Here is a 10,258-nt window from a genome sequence, read left to right as displayed (position 1 = left end):
GTTCGAATTTTCGTTTTGCAGAACCTCTCTACTGAACCTTTCTTTAGCAACATGACGGCAACTGAAACAGCAACAGAGAAAGTACGATACATGTACAGCACATTCTTGCAGGTACTACAAACAGATTGCAGATCGTAATTCTTGCTTTGGCGGCACGAAACTTCATTTGGGGCAGTGCAATCTCGGCGGAACTCACAAATAATAAATCAAACAGCCCAGACTCGAGTAAACAAATCCAATCATACAAGTACGAGATCTTCAAGAGACGAGACTGCACCCTTTGACTTGTTTCGTATGAAGCAAACGAGTTGACTGAACGTCTCCACAATGGAGATTTTCGCTGATATGCGAATTTATTTTGCAAACTCGGTCAATGGGTCCTTGAACCTTTCCCTCCAGATTGGGAACTGCCAACGATAGTATGCCACTGACCAGTGCCTTACTTGTAACGTACCAATGTACAATGAATATGAGTATTTCGACAACACATCTAACATAAGCCTTACCGTCAAGAAGGTGAACTCGCGTTCTTCGCACACTGTAGACAAGGGCAAAGAGATAAAAATGGATCTAAATCCGAATAAAATCAGCACACGTTTCCGTAAATGAAAGTGTGAGCATAAGCAAATGAATCGAAGGAAACCGGTCAACTCAGAGATCACCTGTCATCGAGTATTCCGTAAAAGGAGGCCTCGGCAGCGGAAAAGCTAAATTTAGAAAGAGATCCTGTCAGCTTTTCCATTATTTATTGCATTCCGCCCAAAATGAGCACACTTTTCGTAAATGAAAGAGTCAACACAAGCAAAAGAATCAAAGGGAACTGGTCAACTCACCTGTCATTGAGTAATATTCCGCGAAAGGAGGTCTCAGCAGCGCCGAAACGAAACAAGCCAGGCCAGGAGACGAAATATCCGAAACAGCTCATACAAGAAGCAGTTCCAAAGGAGGAAGTTCCTCGCGCATGCACATCCGAACACTGACTGCACTGCATCACAATGTCTGTCGTGCACGTGCACAGCACGTGGCTACCACCCGTTGGTAGATCTAATACCGAGAGACTTACGTAGCCTAAGTTTTTTTTCCGACTGTCGACACTGCATTTATTCGCACAGCAGAAAAGCAACCAACAGAAAATCACGGAGTCATAGCAAACAAAACAAGATCATCGGATAATAAAAAGTGTGGCTAGACACGGCTACTCCGCAAGAGTCTCAGTCACGCAACTGACAGTCGTTGACTGCCAGCACAACAGGAGTGGCAGCATCCAAACGACTGCGGTAGGGAGAAGCACGGTGACCACGGAGGCTCATGTTGCAGGATCGAACCAAAGCAAAGGAGACAAGAGAGCGGATCCAGGACATGACGGAGGAGTAGGGTTCATGCCGCTTCTCCGAAACCATATGGCCAAGACGCTTCAGGAAAGCGTGGGCTACCTTGCCGCACCCACCAGATGCACTGAATACCAGTGGGAGAAAGGAAGCATGCTCCACCTCCCTGACGCGTTCTTCGTAGGCCCTTCTCTTCGGCTGTTCGTGCTTGGCATAGGTGGACGCGGGAGTTGAGGAAGTGTTCGAGCGCGCATGAGGGTTAAAAACCCGAACATCACAGAACGTGCGCTCAAAACGACTTCCCCAGACACCAGATGCCGCCACATCAAGACGAGCACCATCTTCCAAGATGGCAGAGCGATACCGGAGCCTTTCACCCTCCAGGGCAAATACCGAGCACCTTACGTAGAAACTTACGTAGCATAGCGATGTCGTTTTTCTTGCCAAGTGAACACAATAATAGAAAAGCTGACAGGATCGCTTTTCTAAATGTGTACTGGGAATTTCCCTTCCATATTTGGCAGTTTTCTGCATGCAGTTGATCGATACCCAGCAAATCCGTACGCATTTTCTCTGCGTGTGCCACAACGCAGAGAACCCCATCTCCGCGTAGAAATCTGGAGCCAAAACACGCGAAGCCGTAGACTCTAACCCAGACACCTGCTCTCTACGTGATTTCTCTACGTTTCACGTATAGCAGAACCTCCCTACTGTCCGAATCAGAACCTGCTCCGTCATCCACAGCGGTTTGACTCTCCTCCTCACTTGCATCGTCCTGCGTCTCACCTTCACCACCCACGCCAACCGTGAATGCCGTTGCCTTCATGTCAGTCGTCGTCCTTTCCGATTGTTTCCTTTGTATTTTTGCCGCTCCCTCTCTGACATCTGTGTTGGACGGGCTTGAGCTTGGCAGCTCTTTGGAGGTGCGTGCGGAACTGCCATTGGTGCAGCCCTCGGGTGTGCCTAAGTCTGTGCCTCTGGGTGCTTTGCATGGGGCTGTGCCTCGAGTGGTGACAGCACCTCTGCCTCCCCCTGACCCTCCTCCTTCGAGGTCTGTGTTGGTGGGGAGCACCCGCGGCGGTCGATTTGTCCCACCGGAACCAGAGCTGGATTCAACAGAAAGACCAACAACCATGGCTGCGACAACAACACCAGCTTCACATCCAACAACAACACCAGGTTCACATCCAACAACAACAAAAACTAATCCACAAAACAAAGCAGCAAATGACAGACCACGGCGATCTACAGCAGATTACAACCGGACCTATGAATTCACGGTAAAAATACAAAGGAAATTATTTATTTATTTATTGCAGCATCTCATAGCACAGTGAGAACACCGGCCAATACAAAGAGAGAGGGTGTTAGCCAACCACGGCAAGGAAGGGAGAAGGGGAGGAGAAGAAAAAAGGAACCGGCATGGATAAGTAGTGATTGCAACAAAATGAGAAACGCAAAATCAAAGTCAAGGCGCGACAAGGCTCTTAAAAAGGCGGAGGGAAGAAAGGTCCTTAGCTTCTTGGGGAAGTGCCAGCCACGCAGAGTACGCAGTGAAAAGGGGAGAGTGAAGTAGAAAGGAGGACTTGGGTTTCGGAAGGGAAAGGGAGTTTCTCGTGCTACGGGAAGAAAACCAGTTGGAACAGTGGAGGTGAGGTGGACACAGATTGAGTTTGAGAGAATGGATAAGGGTGACAAGATGTGAATTACGTCTCTTAGACAAAGGGGTAGTGTGAGCAAGGGCATAAAGGGTGGAAGATGGGAGCATGCGGGGTTTCCGGAGGAGGATTTTTAGAACTTTTTTGTGCTGAATTTCGAGCTTTTCAGCACGGGTTGTGGAAATTCCAGCCCAAGCAGTATCTGCATAATCAAAAATGGGGCGTATGTAAGCTGAGTAAAAGAGGAGTTTACAAGAGATTGGGAGATGGTAACAGTGAGAAGAGAGGATTCCTAAAGATGAACTTGATCGTTTACATATGTAATCGATGTGGGGGTCCCATGAAAGATTAGAGTCAATGAAAATGCCAAGATGCTTATGGCTGGAGACTATGTCTATAGGCTGGGGGAAAGTGGGATGGAGGAGGGGCGGAACATCAGGCTGAGAAGGAAAGAGCATGATTTTAGTTTTAGACAGATTGGGCGATAACCGCCAAGACGACATCCAGGAAATTACTCTTTGAATCCCGTTAGCTAGGTTACTCATCAGGCCAGTGATGTTAGGAGATGCCCGTAGGAGCGTTGTGTCGTCTGCGAATAGTGATGTGCCCGGGGCAGCTGCGGGCAGATCATTGACGTATAAGATAAAAAGAAGGGGGCCGAGGATGGAACCCTGGGGAACTCCGGATAGTACTGTTGTGTCGGCTGAGGACGTCCCATGTACCGTGACGTACTGCGTTCGCCCAGTTAGGTAAGATGTCAGCCATAGCAGGGGATTGCCGTCTACAGTAAACGATCCACGAAGCTTGGCCAAGAGCCCCCGGTGCCAGACGGTATCGAAGGCCTTGGCAAGATCGAAAAAACAGATCCCGACTAGGTCTCCAGCATCCCGATGTCGACACACTAATTGCACCAGGCGCGTCAGCTGGAGGGTGGTAGAATCGCCTCTGCGAAATCCGGACTGAGCTGAACTCAAACGTGACGAGACATGACAGTACAATTGGTCGTAGAAAACGCGCTCACAGAGTTTGGAAACACAGGACAGTAAAGATATCGGACGGTAGTTTGATGCTTCGTGGCGGGACCCTTTCTTGTAGATCGGTATAACATTAGCTGTTTTCCATGCAGAGGGAAAACGACCAGTGCGGAATGATAGGTTGAAAATCAGACATAAGGGGTATGCTATTGAGGGCGCAAGGGACTTTAATACCAGATTAGTGATGCCGTCTGGGCCTGGCGCCTTGTCAGACGGGAGCTTTCGAATGTAACGTCGGATGGCAGCAGTCGTAGTAAAGACAGATGTGAGGCGGTCAGCCTCACCCGACTCCTCGGCAATGGGGGGAATGGGTAGAGAAGGGTCATCAGGCACGGCCACTGAGGCGAACTGAGAGTTCAATGCAGTGGCTTTAGCTGAAGAGGTAGTAGCCTGCTGTGTAGAACTAATGGTGAGTGTCGGGATGTCACGAGATACTTTATGATTTTTTAATTTGCTCACGAACTTTTATGCCAACAAATATGCTGAATTATGCTGAATTATGCTCGGTTCCACTATGTATTCACGCTGCACATAGATGATTGAGAAACTACGCATACACACACGGCCATGCCCTAAGCATAATTTTTGTCTAAACCGAAAGTTTATGGCAAGAGTACTATAGTACAGTATAGAGTATAGTTTTACGGGCAAGCAGAATACCGGTACAGACAGTGGCATGGGTCGATGGCGAACGTCAGACAATGCATGACATCATGCACGTGCGTCATGCATGACATCATGCACGTGCGTCATGCCAAGAGTACATGAAAACCAGAGTGTGCAGCTCGGTGTGTCCTCTTCAAGGAGGCTCTTGCCTTGGTTATATCAAGAGTACATAACCCCCCCGCCAGAGTGTGCAACGCCTGATCCAGCTCTGCATAGCCTAGGCTAGGGTACCGGGTCTTGGTCGAGCGGAATCGGATCTTTGCGTCATAATACCGTACACATCTGAGGGGAAACCCGGGGAGTCGCGGGTACTCTTGGATCAAAAACAATGGTGCCCTGCCTCGAGACCGGCCTTGCGCTGGTGTGGAGTGTACGCATGACATCAGAAGAGCTGGATCCACGTAACACCAGACTCAGTCGTTGCACACTCTGGGCCGGGGGGTTGTGTACTCTTGCTAGTAGTACTGAGTTTTTTTCAAAGTACTGCAAAGTACATACGTTTTTGGTTTATTCTATGATCGATTACATGGAGACTAGAAGACAAGTAAATCCACGGAACAAGAACAAGGAGACACGAATACAGTGGCATGCATGGGTCGATGGCGAACGTCAGACAATGCATGACATCATGCACGTGCGTCATGCGGAGGTCCGCTTTGTCACGTGTACTGCGTTCACGTACACAATGTGTTGATATAAATAATCAAGAGTTTCAAGCTTTCGCTAGTCAGTCTACATTCACACTTCTGGCAACTGGTTTTGCCAATGTTTTCTCCTGAGACTGTTCTGTGTTCTTACTACTTCCTGCTATTGTGCCATTCACACGGCTGTAGCATTGTGGCATTGTTGGACTGATAAGACTGGTCACGTAACATGGTGGCAGCTGGATACCGAACTCCGCTCTAGCAAGTAATTGGTTAGTATTTCCGTAGCTACGTTTTGTGTGCTTGCAGTAGAACATTTTTTTAATTTTCGGCGTAAGTACGCCAGTCGACAATGTCTAGCTCGAACAGTTCAGCCCCTGCGCGCTCCTCAAGCGGCAGCAGCGGCGGCAGTATTAGTAGTAGTCAGTCTAGCGGCAGCAGTTCTGCTGGCTCCTCAAGCGGCAGCAGTAGTGGGGGTGCACGCGCCGGAAACAGTCCGTCATTCCCAGCCAAATTCCGTTTCTACGTGACAGGAAACAGTGCCGACAACTGGAGGCTGTTCAAACAACGATGGCTGAACCACGTCATCCTCAACGAGTTGACCAGCCGCCCAGACGTTTTTCAGGTAGCCATGTTTCTAAGCTTGATTGACGACGACGCGTTGAAAATCTTCAACGGTTTTGAGTTTTCTACGCCTGAGAGTGATCGTACCGTGGCCGAGATAATTGCCCAGTTCGATGCGTACGCCGTTGGGGCGGTAAACGAGACCTACGAGCGTTTCGTGTTCAACAACCGCAGCCAAGGGCCAGACGAGCCGTTCGACACGTTCTTATCGTCGATTCGCGTCCTGGTAAAGTCGTGCAACTATTGCGAAAATTGCACTCCCTCGATACTACGTGACAGAATCGTTCTTGGAGTCAATCGAGCGTCCAGTCTGCGCTACTGAAAGAGCCTGGTCTGACACTGCAACGCGCAGTCGACGCCTGTAAAGCGTCCGAGAAGTCGTCGGAACAGCACCTCTCCATCAAGGGTGATCAGACAGACACGCGCGCTCTGTTCACCACGTCGCGTCCAAGAGCTGCAGGTACTGTGGACACAGTCACCCACCGTGGAAATGTCCTGCATTTGGTAAGACCTGCAAGCAGTGCGGGAAGCAGAATCATTTTCAATCAGTCTGTCAGCAGGGCAAACCCAAGACCTCGTATCGCCCACCAACCGGCCAGAAAGGCAAGAACGTCCTACACACGCGCCAGGTGTATGCGCCTAGCAGTGATGATGATGATTGGTTGGATGCGCTCCATGGCCGCATGAAGAAAGAGGTGGAGACGAGGATGCTAGTGGATGGTCAAGAAGTTGTGTTTCAACTTGACACAGGAGCTTCTGTGAATATGATACCACAGACGTACGTTGGCCAAGCAGCAATCAGGCCATACCGTGGCACGCTCGGGACATGGGACAAGGCTGACGTCAAGCCCGTGGGTACGTGCCGAAAGACCCTGACGAATCCTCGCAACAACAAGCGGTATGACGTCGAGCTAGTGATCTTCAGCGATACAACATGTACTCCCTCACTGTCACTGGAGACATGTGAGCGGATGGGCCTCATCACAGTCAATGATGACCAGTTCGACCACGTTGCGCTAATCAAGGATTGGACTGAGGACTACAAAGACGTTTTCAGCGACGACAAGCTTGGCAGCCTGCCCGGCAAGCAGACTTTGAAGTGCGACGAGACGGTCAAGCCCGTTATTATGCCCAACCGACGTGTGCCTGTAGCTGTTCCCCCAAAGCTCAAGGAGGAACTGACTCGCCTCGTAAACCTCAAGGTCATACAGCCCGTCGACCAGCCCACACCTTGGGTCAGCCAGATAGTCGTGGCGAAGAAAAAGTCTGGAGCCCTACGAGTCTGCATCGACCCAAAGGAACTAAATAAAGCCCTACAGCGCGAACACTACACCCTGCTGGTTATCGACGACAAGCTGCATGAGCTGAGGGAAGCGAGGGTGTTCAGCAAGGCGGACCTGGCATCAGGCTATTGGCACGTCGAGCTAGACGAGGAATCTAGCCTGTTGACGACGTTCCAAACATGCTTTGGTCGATACCGCTTCCTCCGACTACCGTTCGGCACCAACGTCTCATCCGAGATATTTCAGAAGCGTCTGCAAGATGTGCTTGGAGACCTCCAGGGCATCATCGTTATCGCGGACGACATTGTTATACATGGTTGAGATCAGGCTGAGCACGACGCTAACTTAGCCAAGTTCCTGCAGCGATGTGATAGCATCGGAATCCGTCTCAACAGCAGCAAGTTCGAAACTGGTCTATCCAGAATCAGCTTCCTGGGACACCGCATCACCAAGGATGGTTTGGAAGTCGACCCTGAGAAAGTCAAGGCCATCAACGACTTGGCAGCTGCAACCAACCTCACTGAACTACGCAGGTTCATCGGCATGGTGAACTACCTCTCTCGTTTCGTTCCGAACTTCACCGATGTCATGCAGCCACTCCAGAACCTGCTGCAGAAGGACGTGCCATTCGTGTGGTCTGACACGCAGCAATGCGCGTTCAAGACAATCAAGCAGATGTTGTCCACCACACCAGGTTTGGCATTCTTCGACCCGAACAAGAAGATCATATTGGAGAACGATGCCAGCGAATATGGCCTGGGCTCGGTCCTGATGCAAGATGATCGCCCCATTGCTTTCGCCAGTCGTTCGTTGAAGCCTGCCGAGCGCAATTATGCACAGATAGAAAAATAAATGCTAGCCATCGTGTTCGGTTTGGAGAAGTTTCACCACTACACATATGGTGCGCACACCATTGATGTCATCACTGACCATAAGCCGTTAGTATCCATCTCACAGAAGTCGCTAAGCAAAGCGCCGAAGCGGCTGCAGTCACTGCTATTGCGCGTCCAGCCGTACGACATAAAACTCTCCTACCAACCAGGCAGCGAACTGAACATTGCTGACACACTGTCCAGAGCTCCACTTCCCGATGATAGTAACGACGAGCAGGTGTCTGGCAACAATCTTGAGCTTTGCCCTGTGAGTGAGCGTCGGCTCAATGAGATTCGCCTCGCTACACAGCAAGACCCGAGTTTCACCAAGCTAATGCACCAGGTCATGTTGGGGTGGCCAGACGCTCCCCATCTAGTAAGCCCAGAAATACGGCCTTACTTCAGCTACCGAGATGAAATCACAGCACACGACGGCCTTCTGCTCCGCGGCGAGCGCATCGTCAATCCACTATCCATGCGCAATGCTGTGAAAACCAAAGCACACGCCGGACACATGGGAGTCAACTCCTGCATACGGAGAGCCCGTGACCTCGTTTATTGGCCTGGAATGTCGAGTGAGATTCGTCAGTTCGTCGAAAACTACGACACCTGTGCTCGTGATACCAGCAAGCAGCAGCCCGAGACACTCTTCCTACACCCAGTGCCAGATCGCCCGTGGCAGAAAGTAGGAATAGACATCTTCACCATCAAGTCAAGAAACTACTTAGTTACAGTTGACTACCTGAGCAACTTCTACGAGGTTGACTTCCTTCCTGACACCCTGGCCAGCACTTGCATCAGCAAGATCAAGTATCACTTCGCCAGGCATGGGATCCCTGATGTAGTCATCTCCGACAATGGTCCCCAGTTCTCATGCCGGGAATTTAGCGCCTTCGCCGCAAAGTGGGAATTCTCGCACGAGCGCAGCAGCCCAGGCAACAGCAAATCGAATGGTGCTGCTGAGGCCGCCGTCAAGGATGCGAAGAAGTTCATGAAGAAGTGCAACGAGGAGAAGTCCGACCCATACCTCGGGTTACTGAATGTCCGCAACACACCCACTGAAGGTCTCAGCACCAGTCCCGTGCAACGGCTATTTGGTCGCCGAGCCAGAACTGTGTTGCCAACCCTGAATGATCGCCTCAAGCCCGCTGCAGCCGACATTCAGAAGAAGGAGACCAGAAGACAGAAGGCAGCTGAGCACCTTGACCACCGAAGGAAAGACCTTCCGCCACTCATGTCTGGCGCAAAGGTTTTCATTCAACCGATTGACGGCAAGTCGAGAGAATGGCAGCCTGCAGTAATCACCGACAAGACGTCGAACCGCAGTTATGAAGTCTCCTGCAACGGAAGAGTCCTGCAGCGGAATCGACAGTTTATCCGACCCGCACCGCCGACTGCAGCTGACGGACCAGACCGGGCATCATCCCCACCGTCGAGCCCGAAGCTACCTGGACCGTCAACGCCTGTCCCCAAGGCCACGCCATCCAAGATCCCGGCGCTGGTGCAACGCACGCCATCTAAGATCCCGGCGTTGGTGCAACGCACACCATCCAAGATCCCGGTGTTGGTGCAACGGTCGCCACAGTCACAAGGCGCCCGCACTGACATCCAGACAACGTGATCTGGAAGAGTGGTCCGGATCCCTAAGCGTCTCATCATGGACTCCTGATTGATCAGTAGTGTCTGTTTACGAGTCGTTTCATTATGTATGTGCGTGCTGCATTACATATGCTCAAGCCAGCTCATCATGTTGAGCTCTTCATTTGAGTCTTATTATGCCGCCGTACGCATGTATTTGATTTGCTCGGACACTCTTATATCAAAGAAAGGGAGATGTCACGTGTACTGCGTTCACGTACACATGTGTTATATGTGTGCCCCACGCATGCGCAGGTGACGTCATGCGTGGATTGGGTTTTGGCTCTTTGCTGGCGTTTCAGGCTTTCGCTAGTCAGTCTGTTCTCTACACTTCTGGCAACTGGTTTTGCCAATGTTCATATCACGTTGGAAATTTCAATTTGGTCCTGTTTGGGCCTGTGTGGATCTTTTACCGGTACGTACCTAGTACCTGTAGAATACTTAATAGTTGAACAAATTTAATTGTTTTTGCCGTATACTGATGTTCAACATAACACGTATAAAACTTGTT

The 10,258-nt window shown here is 50.5% G+C and overlaps 2 protein-coding genes across 2 annotated transcripts; both read left to right on the top strand.

Moving 5' to 3' along the window:
- The first annotated feature begins 5,682 nt into the window (after positions 1-5,682).
- Positions 5,683-8,089, top strand: LOC135830514 (uncharacterized protein K02A2.6-like). The gene is made up of 3 exons (XM_065342762.1): positions 5,683-6,180; positions 6,464-7,498; positions 7,565-8,089. The coding sequence occupies exons 1-3, from the start codon at positions 5,683-5,685 to the stop codon at positions 8,087-8,089; spliced, it is 2,058 nt and encodes a 685-aa protein (XP_065198834.1).
- Positions 8,090-9,976, top strand: LOC135830512 (uncharacterized protein K02A2.6-like). Its single transcript, XM_065342759.1, has one exon. It carries the CDS (start codon positions 8,090-8,092, stop codon positions 9,728-9,730), a length of 1,641 nt encoding a protein of 546 aa, XP_065198831.1. The 3' UTR covers positions 9,731-9,976.
- Positions 9,977-10,258: the final 282 nt, after the last annotated feature.

Source organism: Sycon ciliatum, unplaced genomic scaffold, assembly GCF_964019385.1.
Source record: "Sycon ciliatum unplaced genomic scaffold, ocSycCili1.1 SCAFFOLD_624, whole genome shotgun sequence".
In the NCBI taxonomy this organism is placed as follows: domain Eukaryota; kingdom Metazoa; phylum Porifera; class Calcarea; order Leucosolenida; family Sycettidae; genus Sycon; species Sycon ciliatum.
Note: the sequence above shows the minus strand (reverse complement) of the source record. Positions and strands in the feature narration are given on the sequence as shown.